The following is a 27,219-nucleotide window of genomic DNA, read 5'->3' on the forward strand; positions in this document are numbered from 1 at the left end:
CGGACTCCCAACCACTGCGCCACCAGGGAAGCCCTGTACTGTGTTTTAAGGATTAAATTAGGTAAGCATGCAGGGCACGCTTGGACATAAGTAGATACCTCAAAGTTTTAGTTCCTTTTCCCTGGTTACAAGATAACAAGGCAGTACCAAATTAACCCAAATGCAAATCGGTTTCTAATTGTTTTCCAGTTCTAATGCAGTGTAGCCCCCTTTTATCTTAGGGAACTTCAGTGGGTTTCTTTTTTGTAACATTTCACTATGCTTTAAAGCTAGGTTAGGTTCTCAAACTTTTCCTATCTCCCTCTATCAAAATCCATCGAGTGTCTCATTCCCTTAGAGAATGAGAACGCGAGAACGCTAGAATGCTAATGGTGTGACTGACAGAGAAGTCAAGATAAACTGACAAACTGTTCATGGGGGAAGGCTGTATAATGATAACATGATGATTTTTTTGATGGCGTATTCGGAACCCAGACTCTGAGTGGGACATTTGGGGTAAGGTAAATGAGAGGGCTGTGCCACGAAAAGGCTTCAGAGGAGATACAACAGAGGCAGGAAGGATGTTGCAGGAACCCACATCATGTTAAACCTCTGACCGTCTACTTCCACCTAATTATAAGCAGGAACTTGCCAAACAAATTAAGTAACCCTCCAATCAACTGCTAAACAACTTTGTAATCTATTAGCACCTTGAAAATGAAGAACATATGTTGAAAAAAAGTAGACAAATGGCATTTACATCTATAACGGCAGAATACTGTCATACTTGGTTTAAATTTCATAGGTTAATGGTTTTTAGGAGAGGAAAAAAATTTTCTCTCTATCCTTCTGGATTTTTGCCTGAGATCCCCCGTACTAAAAAGACAGATTAACAGAAAAAAATTTTTTCGTACCTACAAGAGCTCCCACGAAGATATGAGATCCAAAGACAGCCAGGCAATTGAGGCTTATATACCATACTGAGCTAAGGAGAAAGAGGTAGGAGTCTGGGGCTTTAAAGGGGAGGAAGGCAATTCACAGGAAGAGGGGAAGAGCAAACATTTGGTAAACAAATATTTGTCCTGCTATGCAGATTAGTCAGATGAAAAATGTGATCTCTGGTAACAGCTCTCTTCCTGGTACAGGACCCCTTTCTAAATTTTTAGGCAGTTACGGAGGAGGTAAAAAGCCTTTCCTGAGTCTGCTGAGTCTTGACTGCCTTCAGCGCCAAATAATCCACATACCAAAATGGCACATTTTGGGGTGGCATATTCTGCTCCCCTTCAGGTTTAAGAAATAGATGGTAAACATAAAAGTGCATTAATAAGGAAGGTAAATAGTTTAGAAATGTAGCACCGTGCCATAGAAGAGGGAGAAGTCTGCCACCTGCTGACAGAAAAACAGGATTGTATAATCTCCCTGATCGCTGTTTTTTTTTAAAGGGGGAAAACCTATCAGGTAAGGTTCATGACATTAGATTTCAAATTAGTTATTACATGAAGATATAAATTACAACCTATAATTAAAAGAAGAATAAAGATTAAAATAGGATTTCAGATTCTCTGTGCTTTTTTTAAATAAATTTATTTATTTATTTTTGGCTGCGTTGGGTCTTCGTTGCTGCGCGCGGGCTTTCTCTAGTTGCAGCGAGCGGGGGCTACTCTCCGTTGTGGTGCGCGGGCTTCTCCTTGCAGTGGCTTCCCTTGTGGAGGAGCACGGGCTCTAGGTACGCGGGCTTCAGTAGTTGTGGCGCGCGGGCTCAGTAGTTGTGGCTTGCGGGCTCCATAGAGCGCAGGCTCAGTAGTTGTGGCACACGGGCTTAGCTGTACCACGGCATGTGGGATCTTCCCACACCAGGGCTCGAACTCGTGTCCCCTGAATTGGCAGGCGGATTCTTAACCAGTGCACCACCAGGGAAGTCCCTTGTATGCTTATTAATTTAATAATAATTATTAATATTAATACATTATTAAATATTATTATTAATTTAATAATTATTTTAAAAACAAGTAAAATAGGAATATATGGAAATGATTTAACATAAATTATAGGGAACATTCAAACTGCTGTGAAAAATTAAGGATAACCCAAAACGCTTGGCAAAATTATAAAATCTGTTGGGGAGGGAAAGTGATTTTCCCTCTATCCTAGGTTCCTGGCTGAGACTCCCCTGTAATAAAAGACAGATTGAGAAAAACAAGTTGAATAACATATACAGTATACTTCCTGTATACATGAGAGATACCCAGGAAAACTGAGTTAACTCTCAAAATGGCCCAAGCCATCACCTTAAATACCATCTCTAGCTAAAGACAAAAGATGCTGGGCAGGGGAAAGCCAAGTTTTCAGGCAAAGCTCAGTAAATGAGGGTACGGTTGTCATGTGGAGTTAAGACCTTTAAGAGTTTCTATAGATTCAGTTGTTGCCCTCTTTCTGACAGAGAGAGGTAGACACCCCTACAAATGGAGATTTCCCTTATAAGTGTAAATTGTTCTTATCAAAGGGTAACTTCTGCTTGCTTTTCAGAGTTTCTCTTGTGTCAGCTGTTTTTTTAAAAAAACTAATCAGCCTAAAATAATCCTTAATGCCATGGAGGCATATTTTGCGGTTACAAATTCTGCTCCCTTTCAAATCCTGTAGATTTCACCTCTGCAATCCTCTTTCTGTTCTCCTCTTCCAACTGTTCCCACAGCAGTCTAGAGAGCATAGTCATTCTCTTTACTCCAGGCTTATTTTAATTCCTGCTCATCCAGAGTGGCAGGTTTGCCACCCCAAGGTGTACCTCTTTGGCATAAAGATTATTTTGAGATGATTATTTCAAAGAAACAGCAGACACAGGAGGAGCTCTGAAAACAAAGTAGAAATTACCTTTTTGTAATGGAAATTTACATCTATGAAGGACATCTCCATTTGTGTGTCTCCCTTTGTACCAGGAAGAGAAGATGAGTAAAGCACAAGAAACATATTAATGGAGAATGAACTTAAATTTGTGTATCAACCCTAGGTCAGGCTTGCCATACTCTTCTTCTGCTGCAACTCTCTTAACAGGCTCCCACACCGTTCTTTTGTCTTTAGCTTTAGATGGTATAATTCTAAGGCATCCAGAAGTTACTCATTTTCCCCTGGTATCGCCCATGTGTACATGTTAATGAACTTCTGTTTGTTTTTCTCTTGTTAGTTTGTCTTGTTATGGGGTCCCCAGTGGAGAATTTAGAAAGGTGGAGGGAAAATTATTTTTTCCTCCCCTATACCTCTCTCCTCCTGGTCCTAGTAATGCTAATTCAGTGTACCTTATCTACCAGGTTATTCATACTAAAATGCATTCCAGATCTTATTTATTTTAGAAAAACAAACTCAAAGGCTCTTTAGCAAATTAATTACAAACACCTGATAATAAAGATGCTTCTACAATGTGGTCCCAACACTTTTTATAATGTTATTGGTTTTAACTAACCAGTTTTTAAAAATATATAAAAATATATAAAATACATGCTCATGTTCTTTCAAATAGTATGAAACGTTAAAGGATGAAAAAGTTGAAGGCTTCCTCTACAGTCTCATCCTCCCAAGTTTGACTCTCACCAGCAACAACTATAAACAGCTTCTAATATAGTTTTTCAAGAATTTCTAATAACAAGCATAAACACGTGTATCTCTTTTGGAACCACAACTGTCCTCCAACTTGCTATTTTCCCCCTCGTTTGAGCGTATGTATGTATGTATGTATGTATGTATGTATGTATGTATGTATGTATGTATGTATTTGTTTATTTATTTATTTATTTATTTATTTATTTATTTATTTGCTGTAGGCGGGCCTCTCACTGCTGTGGCCTCTCCCGTTGCGGAGCACAGGCTCCGGACACACAGGCTCCGCGGCCATGGCTCGCGGGCCCAGCCGCTGCGCGGCATGTGGGACCTTCCGGGATAGGGGCACGAACCCGTGTCCCCTGCATCGGCAGGCGGACTCTCAACCACTGCGCCACCAGGGAAGCCCCTAATTTTATTTATTTTTTATACAGCAGGTTCTTATTAGTAATCCATTTTATACACATCAATGTATACATGTCAATCCCAATCACCTGATTCATCACACACACCCCCGCAACCGCTCTCCCCCTTGGTGTCCATATGTTTGTTCTCTACACCTGTGTCTCTATTTCTGCCCTGCAAACTGTATCATCTGTACCATTTTTATAGATTCCACATATATGCATTGATATACGATATTTGTTTTTCTCTTTCTTACTTCACTCTGTATGACAGTCTCTAGGTCCATCCATGTCTCTACAAATGACCCAATTTTGTTCCTTTTTATGGTTGAGTAATATTCCACTGTATATATGCACCACATCTTCTTTATCCATTCGTCTGTCGATGGGCATTTAGGTTGCTTCCATGACCTGGCTATTGTAAACAGTGCTGCAATGAACATTGGGGTGCATGTGTCTTTTTGAATTATGGTTTTCTCTGGGTATATGCCCAGTAGTGGGATTGCTGGGTCATATGGTAATTCTATTTTTAGTTTTTTAAGGAATCCATACTGTTCTCCATAGTGGCTGTATCAATTTACATTCCTACCAACAGCACAACAGGGTTCTCTTTTCTCCACACCCTCTCCAGAATTTATTGTTTGTAGATTTTCTGATGATGCCCATTCTAACTGGTGCGAGGTGATACCTCATTGTAGTTTTGATTTGCATTTCTCTAATAATTAGTGATGTTGAGCAGCTTTTCATGTGCCTCTTGGCCAATTCGTTTGAGCTTTTTAAAATGTTAACTCATGCAGATTTACTTTTTTGTTTCCAAAGCTGCACAATATTTTATTATACAAATGCACCATAATTTAACCATGCACTATTATTTATTTAACCAATGTATACCACCTCCAGAGTAAATGAAAGTGCCCATTTTTCTACATCCTCATCACTCTGCTTTCTCTTCTTCACACAGTAATTTCTGGCAGCCCCAACTTTCACTATTTGTGAGCACAAGACTTGGAAGTCTTGTGACTTGTAAAATTTGTAATTTTGCTGAAGGCAAGAATTTGAATTGTTTACTTCAATGGTTCTCAAACTTTTGCAAGCCTCAGAATCACAGGTGGGGGGGTGGGGTGGGAGGGGAGCTTGTTAAATGAAGAAAGTAAAAGGATCTAAGGATATGACAGCTTTAAGCCAGAAAACAAAATTCTTGAATAAATTAAAAATATTAGTATCTGGTTCAAGGGTGGCTCTGTCTGTCATGTAAATGAATTCACAACAAAAGAAATAACCAAAAAAAAAATTTGTAAAGCTATAACTTTTTCAGGAACTATCCTAGCTAATATAAAAATGGCTCACTAGGGCTTCCCTGGTGGCGCAGTGGTTGAGAGTCCGCCTGCCAATGCAGGGCACAAGGGTTCGTGCCCCGGTCCGGGAAGATCCCACATGCCGCAGAGCGGCTGGGCCCATGAACCATGGCCGCTGAGCCTGCGCTTCCGGAGCCTGTGCTCCGCCACGGGAGAGGCCACAACAGTGAGAGGCCTATGTACCGCAAAAAAAAAAAAAAAAAAAAAAAAAGGCTCACTAGATAAGAGATCACACTTTTCACTGAAGTTGAAAATGTGGTTAACTTGCTGCATGAGGATAACACACAGGAAACATGACAAATGTGCTTTGAAAAGACAAAGTCATATGCCTGGTAGAAACATTTCCATACTTCCAAATTTGGAGATTCAAGATGACCTTGGATATTTTCTTTGCCAAAGTTAAGATTTTAATGTATTTTCCTTATTTGACAATATATTTTATTCAAATTGGACTAATCATGATTGCTACCCCTCAAATACCACATCCATTGAACATTACCCAATGTCATCTCCTGTTCCTTTGAAGTCCACAAAGCCTTCTGTTAATCTCTCTCTCAAGACATTTATATTCATTCATTCTAGAAGTACTGTTAGGACTTTAGTGTTTAAGCTAGTTGTGACACACTTGGGAGATTAGCTTCTAAATCTCATTAGCATGTATGATGGCAGTGGCCATGTGCAGGAGCTATTTAAGATCTAGATATTTCAGGTGTGAATGAATAAATCTTTACTCTTGGGGTGGACAGAAGATCAAAGCTATTCAGAATTTGTATTCTCTACTGCTGTATTACCAAATACTTGGAATAGTTGGAATGCTCTATCTTTCTACCAGCCTACTGACCACTGGTAATATTATATTATATACAGGTGTTTTCATTTGATTAAATATTGAATATTTACTGAATAGTCAATGATATGAAAAAAGAACAGGCACTGTGGTGTGGCATGGTAGACTGGTAATTACCTAATACACACCCTCCTCTTCTTCTTACTAATAGAATCTCAATTTTGTCAGAGGGTGGCAAGTTGCTCAATCAAAAAAAAAAAATCCTCAGCTTCACTTACAGTTAGGATGACCATACGACACTGTTCCCTCCAGTGACATGCAAGAAGAAAGTTTTGCTTATTAAATAAGTATTCTCCTCCCTACTTCCTCCTTTCTGCTGCCTGGAAGATGGAGATGTTGGCCAGGACTACAACAGTCACCTTGTGACCATGAGAAAAGCCAAGGACATTTCAAAGACCTCTTCATATCCTTGTACCCTCTAATTAACACCAGCAACTGCCTATTTTTTGGACTTCTCGTTACACTAAAAAAATAAAATCTGTACTGCTTAATAAAGCCACTGATTTGGGGTCTCTGTTTCTCTTAGTCAAGTACAATTAATAAAAAAGGATGACAAAGAACTATGCACCAATCCAGACTCTTCAAGAATATACATTACAGTAAACAATGTAAGAGAGTACATAAATTGCTAAATTATGAGAAATCATCAGGAAATGCCATAGGAGTTCAGGGAATATGCTTCACAGAACAAATCAAGAACTCAAAACAGGTGCAAAAAGGTCATAAATTTCTGTACTGATATAAATTAGATGAAAGTTGAGTTATAGAAATATTTTAAAAGCCTATGTGATAGTGTTGATCCACTAAAGCAGCTGTTTGAATCTTGGTTTTCCCCCCTCCCTTTTCTAAATATATCTAAATACAGACTCAATAGTGGGCTTTCCACTTAGAATAGTACCCAGAAAACATTTGATGTTATCTTTAGAAGAAAGGAAGAAGTTTTTGTTAGAAGTTTATCTCCAGGAAGGAAACACACTGAAGTTTCAAAAACAGCACCAGCTATTTAAGGAATAACTGCTGATGTTCACAAGGAAGCCATAAATACTTGAGATGTGTTTAAATTAGAAATGACAATTTTAACTGGTTGGGGAACTTCCAGTGACAGTTCCATCTCTCCTATTCCTGCTGTCCAAATAATTTCCACCCTCTTTGTTGCTCTTTAGGGAATAGTGTTGAGACTACACATTTGTTCTGGTTTTGTGCTTCCATTTTATTTCATTTGTTAGATACTTCTACCTTGGGAGAATTCCCCACCCCCAAATTTATAGAGATATAACTCTATAAATATACATAAATTGTATTTATACAATATATACATATACATATGTCACTGTATAAATTTAAGGTATACAGCATAATGATTTGACATACATATATTGTGAAATGATTTCTGCAATAAGTTTACTTAGCATCCATCATCTCATACAGATACAATAAGAAATCCAAAAAAAAAAAGTCTCTTTGTGATGAGAACTTTTAGGATTTAATCTCTTAGCAGCCTTCCTATATATCCTACACCAGTATTAGCTATAGTCATTACGTTGTACATTATAACCCTAGTACTTATCTTATAACTAAGTTTGTACCTTTAATAAAGGATATGAGAAGAACTGAATAAGATTAAACCATCTCATCTTTTTTTGGAATTAGTTTTCTATTGGAGAAAAATAAGTAATCTGCTGGTAAAAAGTAAAACCAGAATATATTCTGGTAATACAAAATAAACAAAAAAGAAAACAGTTGGTATATAAAAATTGGAAAGAGGTGTCATTTAGTAGGAGAAATTAAGTCAACTGGACAGAAGTAAAGAACAAAAGTAAGTAGACACAGTTAGTGCAGGGCTGAAAATAAGACATAATCTAAATTAAAATATGCAGAAATAAGTCGATGCTATAAATCAGTGAGTAGTACAGTCGGCCATCCATATCTGTCAGTTCCACATCAGCGATTCAACCAACAAAGGACTGAAAATATGTGGGGGAAAAAATTCCAGAAAGTTCCAAAAAGCAAAACTTGAATTTGCTTCTTACTGGTAACAATTTACATAGCACTTACATTGTATTTACAACTATTTACATTGTATTAGGTATTAGAGATAATCTAGAGATGATTTAAAGTATATAGGAGGTTGTGTATAGATTATAAGTAAATACTACAGCATCTTATAAAAGGGTCTTGAGCATCCTGGACTTTGGTATCCAAGCGGGTCCTGGAACCAATCCCCCATGGATAGCGAGGGGCTACTATTCACTCTTAGAGAGAGGGATGTTCCTTATTCCTTTAAAAAGGCATCTGTCCACCTGTGTTCTCTATTCCCTACCTTCTTATCTCCTCTGGAACTCAGCTTGATTTTCCCTCTCCCGCTCTCTCTCTTTTTTTTTTTTTTTTGGCCAAGCTGTGGGGCTTGGGAGATCTTAGTTCCCCAACCAGGGACTGAACCCAGACCATGGCAGCCGAGTGCTAACCACTGGACCACCAGGGAACTCCGTTCCTCCTCTCTCACTTCTTTAAGCACTCGTTTTTCACTGCCATTCTGCCTGCCAACATGGTCACGGGCCAACCATTCAGAACCAAACCAAACCAAACCAAACGTACACTGACGGCACAAGTATTTTTGTACTTGACAATCACTTTCTGGTCTTCTTCACTGCATTGCTCTTCTAGCGGCTGTCCAACCCACAAGGCTTTCAGTCAATTTTTGATCTGGGCAGACTGACCCTTCTGCCTCTGCCCCTTCTTTTGGAAACATGTCCTGTCACCCCATCTCTGAGATCTGTTTTCTTTACTGAACACCCACTATATGTCAGCATTCTAAGTTTTCTTTTTTCATTTTGCTGCAAAGTTATGGGTGAGAAATTATTATCATTTCCACTATTACTGCCAAGAGGCTAGACACTTGAGAAAGTAGTTTCTAGTCCCAGTTTATCTTCGCAACTCCAGCACTACATTTTCAGTTGCTGTTGCTAATAATAACAGGTAATGTATATACTATATATTACTATGGGCCAATATATGGCAACAAATGCTTTTCTAAGCACTTTACTTATTTTAACTAATTTATGGACATTTCTACTTGGCTAAACAGGACAAAGTGAACTTATTGTTCCACATTGTCCCTGCCTCCTCTTTCTTTCCCCCTTTCTATCTTGGCTAATAATGTAGCCAGTATCACCATTTAGCTTGTAATCCCCCCCACCCTGGTGATTAATCTCTTTATTTAATGATCATAAATAATGATAAGCTCACAAATGATAGCAATTATGTCCACGGTGTTATTTCATGTAATCTTCACAACTATCCCATGAAGTAGGTAGTATTATCATCTTCCAATTAATAGATGAAGAAACAGACTCAGAGGAGTTAAATAACTTACCCAAGATCACACAGCTTGATAAATGAGAAAGCCTACATTCAAAGCGAGGTCTGTATGAGTCCAGAGTTTGTAGTACCACTAAGTCCTGTTGATTTTACCTCTGAAATGTTTATCCTCTGGTCGCTTGTTTCCTAGTCTAGACCCTAATCATCTTTCACAATGAATACTGCCAACAACCTCCTAAATTATTTCCTTCTTTCCAGGCTCTCCCCTTTCACCCTATCTTGTCTAAGTGATCTGTATAAAATATAGTTTTGAACATGCAACTATCCTGTTTAAAAACCATTCATGGCCCCCTATTGCCTACAAGATAAAGGGCAAAGCCTTTAGAATGGCTTTACAAGATTCCTTTACAATTTGGCCTCTTTGCCCACATTCCCCATCTCTTCCTTCCAAATACACATCTGTGGCTTCCTGGTGTCGCACTAGTTAAGAATCTGCCTACCGGGCTTCCCTGGTGGCGCAGTGGTTAAGAATCTGCCTGCCAATGCAGGGGACACGGGTTCGTGCCCCGGTCCGGGAAGATCCCACATGCCGCGGAGCGGCTAGGCCCATGAACCACAACTACTGAGCCTGAGCGTCTGGAGCCTATGCTCCACAACGGGAGAGGCTGCGACAGTGAGAGGCCCGCATACCGCGATGAAGAGTGGCCCCCGCTCTCCGCAACTGGAGAAAGCACTCGCACAGAAATGAAGACCCAACACAACCAAAAATAAATATTAAATAAATAAATAAATTTAAGAATCCACCTACCAATGCAGGGGACAGGGGTTCGACCCCTGGTCCAGGAAGATCCCACATGCTGCGGAGCAACTAAGCCCATGTGCCACAACTACTGAGCCTGCGCTCTAGAGCTTGCGAGCCACAAGTACTGAGCCCACGTGTCCTTAGAGCCCATGCTCCACAACAAGAGAAGCCACCACAATGAGAAGCCCGCGCACCACAACCAAGAGTAGCCCCTGCTCGCCGCAACTAGAGAAAACCCGCGCGCAGCAACGAAGACCCAACGCAGCCAAAAATAAATAAATAAATAAATAAACAAAAACAAATACACATCTGTACATTATGCTGTAGCCACAAGACTACTTGTCCCTATGCCTGAATTAATATAACGTATCATGTATATATAAAGGTTGACTGATTTCTATACTACAAACAATGGGCCTTAATTATTTTCACAAAGATGGCAAACTGTTCTTATAATAGCTTCATTGTGGATTTTGTGAAAGTATTGATTTTTACCTCTACCTGGTTTAGAGGAGAAGTGATAGACTAATCCACAGTCTAAGTACATACAAGAAGGTATGGCAACGTGGGGTTTTTCCCCACATTTGTATTATACATTTTTGGTTTGGAACAAAAGGAAGCCACCAAAGTTTTCTATGCAGGACAGCAACATAAACAAAATGAAATTTTTGAGATAAAAACATTTGCTGCTATGAGTACAGAGATGGAGAAAGACTATGTAATAATAATCTAAGACTAATTTAACCGTACCTACCAATAAACAAAACTATTGGCATATGAGATATGTGGGGATTAACTTTTTTTTTTTTACTTTTAATTATGGAAAAATATTTCTGTATTCAACCTAGGGCCAATAGCAAACAACGGGACAAAAAGTTTCTTTGATCAATTAGAACATATGATTGGGCTAAGTATTCTAACATGAACCTAAAATGATATTATTTAGTACAGCGGTAAATTGTCAACTGACTTGTTAAAAATACTTGACCCCAGAAGTTCACGCGTGTAGTGCCTCATCCGGAGTATACACGGGATTCTTCACTCCAGGAAGTATATTAGAATGCAACTCACTGAGAAAACTGTCTTGACGAGTGGGCTCTAATTAAAAAAAAAAACCTAAAAAAATCCCTAACTTTGGAGAAAATATTGCTTATAATGTACCTCAAGTGGAATTCTTCAAACACTGTCTTACAATAAAATTGGAAATAAATTTCTAAAACGTTATGTAAGAGGCTTGCGGGGAAAAAATGAACACGAAGGTTCATCCCGGCAGTTTGAGACAAGAAGGAATAACATTCAAATACAAAATAAACCATTTTGAACTCCAGCTGGGTTAAATGGCATTCCTTTAATTAACCACTGAGAAGTTACACCTCGTCATAATCAAACTCATCCTAGCCACGGTGCAAAAAAAAAAAAAAACCCTCATCAAAATGGGATTGTTGCAACGGTTTGACGCGGGATGAGGGAAGGAGAAATCTGCCCAGAAATGTCCGTTTATTTCTCGAAAAAACGGGTTTTTGCAGCGGGAGGCAGCTTGTTTCCGAATCACCTATTTTGCTGCTTTTGTTTCAAATGGAGACATAACAAAGCCCATGGGAAGCCGAGCGCTGCCGTCGAGGTCACCTGGCCGCGGGGTGGCCGCACGCGGGGCAAACGGCTCCCCTGTGGGCCCCTCTCATTCCAGCAGCGGTGGGCACCGTTAGGCGAGGCCGGACGGACCACCCGCGGCCCCCTAAGCGCTCCGTAGCGAAGAGCCCCCATACTCACCATCTCGATGATCTTGGTCTTTCGGCCCGTCTTTCTCTTCAAGGTGAAAATGTACTGGGCCAGCACCGCCCCCGCCACGACGGCGCACACGCTGGCGCTCGCTACCGCGCCCACCCTCGCCACTGCGGATCGGTCCATGGACGGGACCTCCTGCGCCTCGCGTTCCAAGAAAAGAGGTCACTATGTGGCTGCGGGCCTCGGAAGCGCCAGCCAGTGAAGAAGCCCCGACGCCCCGCCCTGCTTGCATGAGCCCCGCCCCCAGTAAAGCCCCACCCACGAGCGCCCAGCGGCGGGAAGACGGAGGGAGGAGGAGGGACTAGCCTGCGTGGGCGGCCAAGGTGGGGAAGCGGATCTTCTCAGAACCTGGGTCCGAGAGACTGAGGACAGAAAAGGGGACTTGGAATTAATTCTCTCTCTCTCTGCTAATGAGGACCAGGCAGTGGTTCATTCCAGCCCCGCCCAGTAGAGATCTGATTCTAACCATCACTCAGAAAATATCCTCCGCCTTCCACCCGCCTCTGACGCTCAGGACTACAACCCCCAGAAGGCATGCGGGCTCAGCTATGTGACTTGCGCAGTAGCTTGGCTGTAAAATGCTCTGACAGACTGCAGGGTGCAGCGAAGAAAACAAGGGAGTAAAAAGGCGACCTACAGAATGTGAGAAAATATTTGCAAACCGTTTATCTGATAAGGGGTTAGTATCCAGATTGTTAAAAAATTGTCAATAACAAAAAACAACCCTATTTTTTAAAAACTAGGCAAAAGCCTCAAATAGACAATTGGCCAAGAAGCTTACGAAAAGATACTCGATATCACTAATCATCAGGAAAATGCGAATCAAACCCACAATGACATATCACCTCACACGTTAGGACAACCACTGTCAAAAAAACAAAAGTGTTGGTGAGGATGTGGAGAATTGGAACCCTTGTGCACTGTTGGTGGAAATGTAAATTGCTGCCGCCACCGTGGAAAAAGTGTGGAGGTTCCTCAAAAAATTAAAAATAGAATTACCATATGATCCAGTAATCCCATGTCAGGGTATATATCCAAAAGAACTGAAAGTAGGTACTCAAAGAAATTTCAGCCCTCTTATGTTCATTGCAACACTATGTATAATAGCCAAGATGTGGAAACAACCTAAATGTCCATCAAAAGATGAATGGATAAAGAAATGTGGTATGTACATCAAATGGAGTACTATTCAGCCTTTAAAAAGCGGGAAATTCTGCAGTATTTGACAACATGGATGAATCTTGAAGACATCATGCTAAAGTAAGTTAAATAAGCCAGTCACACACACACACACACACACACACACACAGAAGTGCTGCATTAGTCTGCTTATGTGATTAGTCACTCTTAGAAACAGAAAGTAGAATGGTGGTTGTGGGGTCTGGGGAAGAGAAATATCGTTCAACTGAGTATTGAGTTTCAGTTTTGCAAGATGAAAAACTTCTAGAAAGCTGCTGCAAAACTATGTGCCTATATACTACTGTACTGTACCTTATTTATTTATTTATTTGCGGTATGCGGGTCTCTCACTGTTGTGGCCTCTCCCATTGCGGAGCACAGGCTCCGGACGCGCAGGCTCAGCGGCCATGGCTCACGGGCCCAGCCGCTCCGCGGCATGTGGGATCTTCCCGGACCGGGGCACGAATCCGTGTCCCCTGCATCGGCAGGCGGACTGTCAACCACTGCGCCACCAGGGAAGCCCTACTGTATTGTACCTTTAAAAATTGTTATGTTGGTAAATTTTACATTATGCGTTTTATGCCACACACATAAAAACTTGCTATGGCAACACAGCACAGTTGGCTTGAAGTTAGGCTGGAACAAGTGGGTGTTCGTCCTTTTTCTGCTACATCTCAGTCAGTCATCACCTCTTCCATCATTTTCTCTTTGTAAGTAGCAGGACTTGTTCTCACCTTCCTGGTCTCTTTCAAGGGACGGATGCAGTTTCCTCTGCTTTTCTCTGGGGATGACAGGAAGGGAATGCAGTGGAACTACTTGTGGGGGTGAATCACGCCAACTCTGTGATGCTACTTGCTGAGGTGCTCTCTTTGCCCAGGACATGGAAGAAGTTGGAGCAGGAGAATAAGAGGGAGCAGTAAGGGTTGTTTTCTCTGCATCCTCTGCTCTTGCTCTAGTCATTCCAGCCCTGGGACCCTGGCAGGTGTTCTGCTTGAAGGGAAATTTGTGGAGAGTTCTTAGAAAGGTGGGATAGAGCTCACCTGAGCAGGCATCTGGTAAGAAAACAAGTCTGGAATTAACCACTGGGTGCATGAATGCCTTTTGCAGAACTGGGAAACACATGGTGGCTACTATCAGTCCATATGTTTGGTTTCTCTCTTGTTGTTTTTAACTTTTTATGTATGTAAACCTTTGTTTTTCAGTAAATTATTGTCTACAATGATACATGATGCCACTTGGGACAGCAGGAACCATGGGAAAAACATGCAGGAATTTGATGTAAATTTATGAATTTTGCTATGCACGACCTTACACTTTGCTCTGGTAGGATAATTGACTTGGCCTTGGTTTGAAGTAGTTAAGTAGTATTCTTGTGAAGAAGAGCCATTTGTTGGATGTAGGTTTAAGATCTCCTCACATTAACACTCCTGTTAAAAATTAAAACAATGTAAAGCAAAACTAAAAACATACCACTGACACCTGCTCTCTCATTTCTTTGGATATTAAGTTGTGGGATGTTGACAGCATACAAGAAACTAAAGAGCAGGAAGTAGGCAGAAGCTAGCTTCTGCCATTAGCTGTGCTTAGAGAAGTAATGTCACATCTCTAGGCTTTGCTTTCTTATCCTGCAAAAGGAAAAAACCAAATGATTTTGGACACCTTTTAGCTATAAAAGCTCTTTGATTAGAAAGTAATGGTCTTTTTCATGCCTTGGAACTTGGCAGAGGTCCTAGGAAAAAGAAGAGGGAAGTCCTGCTATAAAGAAACATCCACCTAAGGCAATCAAGTGTCAGTTCAACCAGTGCTTCTCAAGTGTTGGGGTGAATGTGAACCACCTGGGGATGTTGTTTGGGGTGAGGCCAAGATTCCACATTTCTAACAAGCTCTTGGGTGTTGCTGATGCTCCTCGTCTGGGCACTACACTTTCAGTAGCAAGGAACTAAATTGTGATTGGGGGCTTTAAGAGACTTTAAGGAGTTAACAAATGGAGGGAGGGGTAGCTAAAGAGAATTGATAGAACAGGAGAAGCAAGAAGGAATTAAAGTTTGCCAATGTTATTTTGTCAACAGAAACAGATCTTCAGTTTTATGTTTGAAGTCCATGGGAAATTACAATTTGATATAGACAATGTTGGAAAGTTAGTTTTGCTTAATGGAGACATTTTTCTCTTCATTCTAACAACTTGACAGAATTTTTTCACTAATGAAGGTGTTCAAGGCCTTTGTCACATTACAGCTATTTTTACCTGATACAATTACTTTTTGTTTGAAGTTATTTAAATTCAAATAGAAGCCATGTCTCTTATCTAAGCATTTTGATTTTGCATATATCATTCAATAGCCTTGACTGAAGAAGAAAAATTCTCTTGCGCCATTGCTTGGGTGTTTTATATGTTCTCTAGGCAGGGCGCATGAGGTTTTCTCTTCTGTCCGCATGAGCGGACAGTAAGAAGATGTTGGGCAGATCTTCCCTTCCTATTTTATCTCCTTGAGACTCTTTTTGCACTGGCTCCTGCAGACTATGTGCAAAGGATCACTTACTTGTTGGTTCGCCTATTGATTTCTATCCTTCCCTGTGACTCCAAATGGAGCTTGTGCCCCAAGTCTTCATTCTTTATGGTGGATCAGCAGCATTTGATATAGCTGGTTACTCCCTCTTTCTAGATACACTTTAAAAAAAAATAGGTCACAATGGTATTATTTTTATTTTGTATTATTCTTATTTTTTGGCCACACCACTTGCGGGATCTTAGTTCCCTGACCAGGGATTGAGCCTGTGCCCTCGGCAGTGAAAGTGCAAAGTCCTAACCACTGGACTGCTAGGGAATTCCCTAGGTACACTTTTTTTCCCACTTCCTTCCAGATAACATTCCTGGTTTTCCTTTGATCTCCTTAGATGCCCCTGTTCAGTCTTCTGGTGACTCCTCTTCTCCCTGACCTCTACAGCACCCCAGAGCCCAGTCCTTTTGCCTCTTCATTTCTCTATACCTCAGTCACTAAGAGATCTCCTTCTGTTTTTATGACTTTAAGTATCATGTATATTCTGATTACTCTCTTTCCCAGAGCTTCATCCTGCACAGGTATATCCAACTTTTTATTTGGAACCGCCACTGAGATGTCTAATTGACATCCACACTTAATGTGTACAAAGCTGAACTCATTATACCTTCCTTCCTAACTTCTGCTACTCACTGTATTCTTGGTCTCGATAATGGAATTTCATCGGTACAGTTACTCAAGTCAGAACTTTGGAGTGGGCTTCCCTGGTGGCGCAGTGGTTGAGAGTCCGCCTGCCGATGCAGGGGACACAGGTTCGTGCCCCAGTCCAGGAAGATCCTACATGCCGCGGAGCGGCTAGGCCCGTGAGCCATGACCGCTGAGCCTGCGCGTCCGGAGCCTGTGCTCCGCAATGGGAGAGGCCACAACAGTGAGAGGCCCGCGTACCGCAAAACAAACAAACAAACAAAAAAAACTTTAGAGTCATCCTTGACCTCTCTCTCAAACACACCATCTGGATCCAAAATACATCCAGAATCAGACAACTTCTCACCTCCACTTCGACCATTTTGGTCTATTCTACCATCATCTCTCGACTGGATTATTGCAGTAGCCTTCTAAAAAATTTTCCCTCCAAAATCTATCCATGCTCCTTCACAGTCTGTTCCATACATGGTATCCATAGTGATACTTTGTACAGTACATCAAATCATATCACCCCTTTGCTCAAAACCCTCCAATGGTTCCCCAGTCCACTCATAGTAAAGCTAAAGTCCTCACAATGGGCTGTAAGTATATGTATTCCTATACTCTCCTTTATCTTCTTTTAATATTTGCTCAAAAGTTACTTTCTCAGTGATCATTACCCTGGCCACCCTATATGTAATTTCAGTCCTTCCAGCTCGGGCAATTCTGATCCCCATCACTCTTACCATAGCACTTACTGTCTCCAACAGACTGACAGACTAGTATAGAATTTATTCATTATGGTTATTGTGTCTCTCTTCCTGATACAATAACCTTCTTAATGGCAGAGATTTTTGTTTTCTGATGTATTTTTGGCTTTAGAACTGTACCTAGAAACAAGAAAGAAATTACATCATATGTAAAAATAAGGATAAATCTGGAAGACAGTACACTAAGTGAAATATGCCAGCTTCAAAAATGAACAAATACTGCATGATTTCACTTAAATGAGGTGTCAAAAACGGACAAACTCATAGAAAGAAACAGAGAATAGAATGTGGTTACTAGGGTCCAGGGGACAGAGACATGGGGAGTTGCTGTGCAACGGCTATAAAATTTTAGTTATGTAGGATGAATAAGTTCTACAGATTTGCTGTACCACATGTGTCTATAATTAATAATACTGTATTGTATACTTTTAAAAATTTAAGAGGATAGATCTCATGTTAAGTGTCCTTATTACACACACATTAAAAAAAAAGTGGCTGTACCAAATTACATTCCCATTAACAGTGTACAAGGGCTCCCTTATCTCCACATCCTCAACATTTCTTTTTTGTGGTCTTTTTGAAGATAGCCGTTTTGACAGTTGTGAGGTGATATCTCATTGTGTTTTTGATTGCATTTCTCCAATGATTAATGATTTGAGCATATTTTCATGTGACTGTTGGCCATTTGTATGCCTTCGTTGGAAAAATGTCTATTCAGGTCTTCTGCCAATCTTTTAATCAGTTTGTTTTTCTTTATAAATTTATTTATTTATTTTTGGCTGCGTTGGTCTTCGTTGCTGTGCGCGGGCTTCTCACTGCAGTGGCTTCTCTTGTTGTGGAGCACAGGCTCTAGAAGCACGGGCTTCAATAGTTGCAGCACACACGGGCTCAGTAGTTGTGGCTCGCGGGCGCTAGAGCACAGACTCCATAGTTGTGGTACACAGGCTTAGTTGCTCTGCAGCGTGTGGGATCTTCCCAGACCAGGGATCGAACCTATGTCCCTTGCACTGGCAGGCAGATTCTTAACCACAGCACCACCAGGGAAGTCCTGGGTTGGGTTTTTTGTGTTTTTTGGGGGTTGTTTGTTTTATTGATGTTGAGTTGTATGAGCTGTTTATATATTTTGGATATTAACCCCTTATTGGTCATAGCACTTGCAAATATTTTCTCCCATTCAGTAGGTTGTCTTTTCATTTTGTCAGTGGTTTCCTTTGCTGTGCAAATGCTTTTAAGTTTAATTAGGTCCCATTTGTTTATTTTGGATTTTGTTTCTTTTGCCTTAGGAGACACATCCAAAAAACCATTGCTATGATTTATGTCAAAAGTGTGCCACTTACGTTTTCTTCTAGGAGTTTTATGGTTTCCAGTCTTACATTTAGGTCTTTACTGCATTGTGAGCTTATTTTTGTATATGGTGGTAGAAAATGTTCTAATTTCATTGTTTTTACATGTAGCTGCCCAGTTTTCCCAGCATCACTTATTGAAGAGACTGTCTTTTCCTCATTGTATATTCTTGCCTCCTTTGTCATAGACTGACCATAGATGCATGGGTTTACTTCTGGGCTCTCTATTCTGTTCCATTGATTTATGTATCTGTTTTTGTGCCAGTACCATACTGTTTAGATTACTGTAGCTCTGTAGTATAGTCTGAAGTCAGGGAGCATGATACCTCTAGCTCTCTTCTTCTTTCTCAAGACTGTTTTGGCTATGTGGGGTCTTTTGCATTTCCATACAAATTTTTAAATTATTTGTTCTATTTCTGTAAAAAATTCCATTGGTATTTTGATAGGGATTGCATTGAATCTATAGATTGCCTTGGGCAGTATGGTCATTTTAACAATATTAATTCTTCCAATCCATGAACACGGTATGTATTTCTATCTGTTTGTGTTGTCTTCAATTTCTTTCATCAGTGTCTTCTACTTTTCCAAGTACAGGTCTTTTACCTCCTTAGGTAGGTTTATTCCTAGGTATTTTATTCTTTTTGATGCAGTTGCAAATGGGATTGTTTCCTTAATTTCTCTTTCAGATAGTTCCTTGTTAGTGTATAGAAAAGCAACAGATTTCTGTATTTTTGTATCCTGCAACTTTACTGAATTCATTGATGATTTTTGGTGGCACCTTTAGGATTTTCTATGTGTAGTATCATGTCATCTGCAAACAATGAAGTTTTACTTCTTCCTTTCCAATTTGGATTCCTTTTCTTTCCTTTTTTTTTCTTGTCTGACTGCTGTGGCTAGGAATTCCAATACTATGTTGAATAAAAGTGGTGAGAGTGGGCATCTTTGTTTTGTTCCTGATCTTAGAGGAAATACTTTTAGCTTTTTACCATTGAGTATGATGTTAGCTGTGGGCTTATAATATATGGCCTTTATTATGTTCCAGTATGTTCCTTCTATACACAATTTCTGGAGACTTTTTTAAAATCATAAATGGATGTTGAATTTTGTCAAAAGCTTTTGAGATGATCATGTGTTTTTTTATTCTTCATTTGTTAATGTGGTGTATCACATTGATTTATGGATATTGAAAAAATCCTTGCATCCCTGTGTAAATCCCACTTGACCCTTTTAGATTCATTAAAAGATATATGATCCTTTTAATGTATTGTTGGATTCGGTTTGCTAATATTTTGTTGAGGATTTCAACAATGTTTCATCTATGTTCATCATGATACTGGCCTGTAATTTTCTTTTTTTGTATGACATCTTTGTCTAGTTTTGTTATCAGAGTGATGCTGGCCTCACATATTGATTTGTAAGCATTCCTTCCTCTGCAATTTTTTTGGAATAGTTTGAGAATGATAGGCATTAAGTCTTCTCTAAATATTTGGTAGAATTCACCTATGAAGCCACCTAGTCCTGGATGTTTGTTTTTTGGGGGGAGGTTTTTTTTTTTTAATTACTGATTCAATTTCATTACCGGTAATTAATCTGTTCATATTTTCTATTTCTTCCTGGTTCAGTCTTGGGGGATTGTATATTTCTAGGACTTTGTCCATTTCTTCCAGGTTGTCCATTTTATTGGCATAGAGTTGTTTGTACTAATCTCTTATGATCCTTTTTATTTCTGTGGTTTGGTTGCAACTTCTCCTTTTTCATTTCTGATTTTATTGATTTGGGCCCTCTCTCTTTTTTTCGTGATGAGTCTGGCTAAAGATTTATCAATTTCATTTATCTTTTCAAAGAGCCAGCTCTTAGTTTCATTGATCTTTTCTACTTTTTTTTGGTCTCTATTTTGTTTATTTCTGCTTTGATCTTTATGATTTCTTTCCTTCTACTAACTTTGGGTTTTGTTTGTTCTTTTTCTAGTTTCTTTAGGTGTAGGCAAGGATGTGGAGAAAAGCGTACCTCTGTACGCTGTTGGTGGAAATGTAAATAGATGTAGCCACTGTGGAAAACAGTATGGAGGTTCCTTAAGAAAATAAAACAAGAACTACCATATGATCCAGCAGTTCCACTACTGGGTATATATCTGAAGAAAACAAAAACACTAATTCAACATTAGTGAATTAGGCACCCCAACATTCATAGTAGCATTATTTACAATAGCCAAGATATGGAAGCAATCCAGGTGTCCATCAACATTGATATTTGCAACAACATGTGTGGATATGGAGGGTACTAATGCTTAGTGACATAAGTCAGACACAAAAAGACAAATACTGTATGATATCACTTATATGTGGAATGTAAAAAATAAAAAATCTAGTAACTATAACAACAACAACAGAAGGTGGTAGAGTGTGTGTAGCTACAGCATTTAATATATTTCCAAATGTGTATGTGTTGATTGCTTTGTATTTTAAGCCCTCATGACCAAGATCCTGAATTTAAAAAGTTTCTACACGTACATACACAAAGAATTGTACCTGGCACATAGCAGGCGTTCAATAAATATTTGTTGACTGAATGAAGAAAGCATATTGGTACATTTTAGCATATGCCAGGAATTGGGTCTGGATGGATGGATGAAAGGTAGGGATCATATTCCCCTTCATCTTTCTTTTGAATACAAATTACCATTGTAGTCTTTTATGGGTTAGATAATTAGTTTCTTGTATCTGAAAGAAACCATTAGTAACTCAACAGTACACTAAAAAATAACCTGATGGAATATGGATGCAGATTTAAGTAGGATCAAAAGGCATGTGGGCTTAAATTTTCATCTCATTTACTTTTTTTTTTTAAACTTCAGTTCATTTCTGCCTTGCCTTATTTACTTTAACTAATGGCTCTCAATTTATTATTATTTTTGTATCTACCCTTGCTACTGTCATGGAATACATTTGAACTGGCAGCTTGGTTGCCACAAGATTCTGAAACCTTGTTTGGAAACTTGTTCCACTTTGAAGCTATACTAAAAAAGCCTAGGTGATTTGAAGAAGGTCCAGGAAAACTATGAGAATATCTACATTGATTCTGGGTCTTCAGAGCATTCAGAATGACTAGGTGGTATTTCAGGCTGGGAAGCTGGGGAACATTCTGATCTGGGCTGCAAGAGAATGATGTATCTTTGGTTGTCCAATAGTATGGCATTTTATAGTATTCCTATGCTTTTGGAGTATATAAATGAGAATATATGTCATTTATTAAATACTGTAACTTCCCTCTCAAATTAAACAAAAGCAATAAAAGTACAATAAAAGGGTTTATTGCATTTAAGTCTGGCTGCCAGATTTGAAGTGTAATCATAGGTTGATTTGTAAGGTTATATAATGCAATTAGCAACAATGAGTGATGCAAATTTTTTTCTATAAGCTCTTCCACATATATTAAATTCATTATAAATTTATTTATCTGCTATGTATTTTTTTCTTCCGTTTCAGCAGTAACTTTTGTTTTTAATCTAATTTCTTTCTTCTTAGCAAGATACCTTGGTTGGAAGCATCTTTCTTTTTCCTTCCTTCCCTCCCTCTCTCCTTCCTGTATTATTTTCTTTCCAGTGTTTTTTTCTTTTTTTAATTTTCATTTTGAAATAATTTTAGATTCCCATAGAAGTTGCAAAAATAGTGCAGAGAATTCCCATGTACCTTTCACACAGCCCCCTAAGGTACCGTCTTACCACTCTATCTTATAACCATAGTACAATTACAAAACAAATAAGTTGACATTGGTACAATATAGAAAGTCCATTATACATCTTTCTTGAATTTCATCAGTTTTCACAGGAACTATTTTTGTGGTAGGTATATAGTTCTAAGAAATTTTGTCGTGTGAAATCAGTTTAAGGATACACAACAGGATCCTTTACCCCAAAGAGGTTCCCATGTTATGACCTTTTTTTTTTTTTTTCGGCAGAGCAGCTGTAGCTTGTGGGATCTTAGTTCCCCGACCAGGGATCAAACCCCACCTGGCAGTGAAAAGGTTGAGTCCTAACCACTGGACTGCCAGGGAATTCCCTTGTATGACCATTTTATAGTCACAGTCTCACCCCAAACTTAACCACTGGAAACCACTGATCTATGCATAATATCCTTGAGATTCATCTAAGTTGTTTTGTGCATCAATACTTCATTTTTTTCTATTGCTGAATTGTTTTCCATGGTATGGATATAACAGTCTGTTAACCATTTTACACATTACACATTGAAGAATATTTGTGTTTTTCCTTGAATGTTGCTTTTTGAAAACCACAAAAAGGAAACAGCATCAATGACTAACATTTCTTGGGTACTTAATAAACAGTGTCAATTTCAAGACTTTTATTGAACTCAACCTCCAGCTCCCTGCCGCCCTCCCCCCACCCCCAGAGGTTGAGGAGTGGGACTGAAAGTTCCCACTCTAATCACAAGTTCACAAGTTTGTCTTTCTGGTGACCAGCCTCCTTCCTCGAGTTATCTAGGGGCCCCACCCTACTCACCTTATTAGCATAAATTCTGCAGTGGTGGAAAGGGGCTTATTATGAAGAACAAAAGACATCATTTGCACATGTCCTAACAACAGCACAAGTCTTCTGTTGAGATATACATGTCTAGTTGAGAGACTGGAGATATGAGATTTGGGTGTGAGCAGTATGCTGGTTGTATTGTAAGCCCTGAGGATGGGTGAAAATGCAGACAGTGGAATAAGATGGAGAAAAACTTAAGACCATAACCTGGAGAATATGAACATTAAAGAGAGAAATTTGGGAAGAGAGCCAGTAAATGACTTTAAGAAGGGTCAGTAGAGAGGCAATCAATTAGGCTGGTACCTGGGAGGTGAGGTTTAGTGAAATGAACTGAAAAGTTTCCATGCCATTTAGCAGTAAGTGGTTCATTAGTGTCCTTGGTGAGGGTGAATGAGTGGGCATAATAGTAACAAAATCTGGATTTGCAGTGAGTAAAGGAACAGGAGGTGGAGAAGGCTGAGTGTTTATGGTCCTTTATAGAGAAATTTAGCTGTGAAGGGAAGAAAGTAGGATGATGATTGGGGACAATAAGAGTAAAGGGAAGTGGAAGAAGAATGTTTCTTTCATTACCTGAATCCTTATAACAGACACCGTTAGCTGCCCAAGTAATATCTACTCTCCATTCTTAGCCACAGCATCCCAGTTTCTTCCAAGTGGCAATATGCCCAACTCAAAGACAAGAGCTCCCACACATCCTTTCAACTGGGGGTAACCAAAGAGATACAGCCTGAAGCTGCATGTGTTTTCTATTATAACTCTTTAAGAACACGACTGATGACTGACAAGCAGCTGCTGTGTGTCCTTTGTGCCCCCCTCCCCCCTCCAATTTCCCTTGTTTTCCTCCTGCTTTCTGCTTGGAACAAGCATTTGGATAAAGAGGCAAGTTGAAGAAAGAAGCCAGTTCTAAGGATGTTGGGTAAAGAGTGAACTAGATGGATTCCTCTGTAAGACCAAGAAGCCACCAGGCCAGCCCTCAGGCAGTCCACCTCCAGAGTTTTTTTTTATGACAAAGAAAACCTTTACTCTGGCTCACCAACTGCAATTTCTGTCCAAACACCATTGCGACCTGGTAACACAGTCATTCCAAACTTTCAATCCTCCTTAGAAGTACTATTCCTGCCCGCTTTACCACTGTCCTATGTGTTTCCTTTCTCTCGTGTACAAAGAGGACTCTGTACTTGCAAGCTTCCCTCTTCTAACTGCCCATCCATCACACCAGACTTCCAGCGCCTTCCTGCCCCACCACTTCCCCCGACCACTAGCGTCCTAATTGTCGAAGCCCCTGCCCCCGCGAGATGCTGCTCTCCGCAGCATTAAGCACGCTTGTTCACCTCTCCTGTGTGAGTCTTCCTCCTCTCAGGTCTGTCCTCCGTCCACGTTGGCCTCCTTCCTCTCTGCTTCTCCTCGGTAGCCTCCTCTTCCATAAGTGTCAGCGGCTTTAGGCCCAAGGAATGAGGAGACCAGGAGCTCAGAGGAGCGGCCTGACCCGACCTAACTCAACACACTCAGAGGAGGGGACAGTCGTGGAGAGTGAAGGGAACGGGAAGGGCTCTGTCCTCTAGAAGAGTCAAGGCCAGGGCGCCCCCACACACAGGGATGTGCAGAAGGGAGGACTACGGTTCACCCGGGAGCAGGGTCCACAGGGCCACTCCGCTCCACCAAGTCTCAGCACCGGTTTCTTCCAGCGCCTTCGGTCGGAGAAGCCTGGCCTGGGAGCTCTCACAGGCCGCATGCGCGGGAGCGAATAGGCTGGGGGCGGTGCCTGCGGAAGAGGCGTCACGTACTGCCCCGCATAAAAAGGCGGGAGCCAGTGCTATAGCACTGTAGTTCGCCTGTCGCTGAGGTCAGGTCAGCGCGGGTTGTGTGCGCCACCACAGAGACTCCCAGTCGCAGACGTCGACCTGAAGCAGGTTGGTGTCCCGAATGCGAGCGCGGGTCCTGCAGGGCCCGGGGATGCAGGGTGTGGAGGTCGCGGGAACAGACTGGCCTAAGGGGAGGGTGGTGGTAGGAGACGCGGAGCCGGGGGCCTGGACTCCCGGACTGAGGAGGGGTTCGGCCTGGGTGGAGGCGGGGTGGGGGGGCAGGCCGGAGAGGCTGCGGACAAGGGCGGGGCGGTGTAGCCGAGGCCTAGGCCGCGTCTCCCAGTGCAGCCGCGGGGCGCGGCCCCTGGCGTTTGGCGCCCGGCACTAGGTACCCCGCGCTTCCAAGGCCTCATCTCTCCACGGTGCTCCTGCCTGGGGAGCCAGACTTGCTCAGCACGACGCGGGCCCGGGCCTCTGGGTGCTATTCCCCTGGTCGAAACGCACGCAGGGCAGCCCCCGCGTGTCCCCATCCCAGGCGAGCGGGAAGAGAAGGTAAGGGACCTCTACCCAGGCTCCCAGTTCTGATGGGGGACAAGGACGACTTTCTTCCTTCACAGCACTTTACAGGGCAGAGTGCGGCTGTCCTAACTACAAACACCTGGGACGACTTTCTTCCTTCGCAGCACTTTACAGGGCAGAGTGCGGCTGTCCTTTCCTAACTACAAACACCTGCTTTTCAGCCTGGGAAATGAACTCTTCAGGAAACAACAATTTTGAGGGCAGTAACTCCAGACCTTTCTTTTATGTGCACCCCGTGGCCCAGCAGCTTCACCTGGGTCCCTGGTACCAGAATCCTGTCTGTAATCCATTCTCCATTCCTGGGGCAGGTAAGGAATCTGAATCCCCAAAGAGGTTCAGTGGGATTAGGGAGCCTCTCTGTGAGCCAAAGCCTGAAGGTTTCTAACACCTGTTTCCATTACCTCCCTTTCCTCACCCTGTGCTCACACCAAGGAGACTGGAGCAGCGCATGGGGCAGTGTTTGTTGTTCAGGTTAATGGGAAACATTCGAATTCTAGCTATATGCCAGTTACTCTGCTAAATGCTAGAAATAGGTTCTCTCATTGACCTCAACAGCCCATGAGCTAGGTATTGTTGCTCCCCAAATGAGGGAACTGAGGCTCCCAGTCAGTGACTGGCCCAGGGTCACAGAGTAATCCAACCAAAGTCCCCTCATGTGTGAGACCAGAGGTGCTTTAGTGCTCCTAGTCCCTGTAATTTTTCGACATGGTCTAAAAGATTCTAAAAGCTATTATGGTGATGTCAGAAAAATATGTTGGAGGAAGATGACAAGTCTTGAAAATATCTGGAACGTAGACATCTTGGACCTAATGGATAGAAGTCCGTTCAGATTGTCATTTCTAATTGTGTGAGGGTTTTTTTTTTTTTTTGGTTTTTTTTTTTTGCGATACGCGGGCCTCTCACTGTTGTGGCCTCTCCGTTGTGGAGCACAGGCTCTGGACGCACAGGCTCAGCAGCCATGGCTCACGGGCCCAGCCGCTCCGCGGCATGTGGGATCTTCCCGGACCAGGGCACAAGCCCGTGTCCCCTGCATCAGCAGGCGGACTCTCAACCACTGCGCCACCAGGGAAGCCCCTAATTGTGTGAGTTTTGGCAAATTGTCTCTTAAGGAATTGGTCCTTTTTATCTATGTAATAAATATTGTGGGAATATGGTTCATAATATTCATTTGTTTTTTTGTTTTTTTGTTTTTTGATGGTACGCGGGCCTCTCACTGTTGTGGCCTCTCCCATTGCAGAGCACAGGCTATGGACGCGCAGGCTCAGCGGCCATGGCTCACAGGCCCAGCCGCTCCGGGGCATGTGGGATCTTCCCGGACCGGGGCACGAACCCGCGTCCCCTGCATCGGCAGGCGGACTCTCAACCACTGCGCCACCAGGGAAGCCCTCATTTCTTTTTAATGTCCATGGGATCTGTAGTAATGGACCCTCTTTCATTTCTGATATTAGGAATTTGTGTCTTCTGTTTTTTGTTTTCTACATTCACTATGGTTTAAGCAGACATGTTATGATTATGATTTTAAATTTGTGTTTTTTGTGGCCCACAATGTGGTCTGTCTTGGTGAATGTTGTATGTGCGTGTGAGAAAAATACTCCGTTGGGTGAGGGGATCTGTAGAGGTCAGTTATGTCCAGTTGGTTGATGGTGTTGTGGAGTTCAGCGGTCCTAACTAATTTTTTTACCTGGCTGCATCTATCCATTTCTGCTATAGGTGTGTTAAAGTTTCCAATAATGTATTCAT

At 41.3% G+C, this 27,219-nt stretch overlaps 1 protein-coding gene across 2 annotated transcripts in view; it reads right to left on the minus strand.

Moving 5' to 3' along the window:
* Positions 1–12,281, minus strand: part of NT5C3A (5'-nucleotidase, cytosolic IIIA) — a 42,962-nt gene extending 30,681 nt beyond the window's left edge. Inside the window, exon 1 of one of the 2 annotated variants that reach the window (XM_081244666.1) lies at positions 12,064–12,281. In XM_081244666.1, coding sequence (XP_081100792.1) covers positions 12,064–12,201 — 138 coding nt within the window. In that variant the 5' untranslated portion in view covers positions 12,202–12,281. The remainder of the gene's footprint in view (positions 1–12,063) is intronic. The other variant, XM_081244668.1, reaches the window with a different exon arrangement.
* Between the last annotated feature and the right edge of the window lie 14,938 nt (positions 12,282–27,219).

This window comes from Mesoplodon bidens (assembly GCF_964165515.1).
Source record: "Mesoplodon bidens genome assembly, chromosome: 9".
Lineage (NCBI taxonomy): Eukaryota > Metazoa > Chordata > Mammalia > Artiodactyla > Ziphiidae > Mesoplodon > Mesoplodon bidens.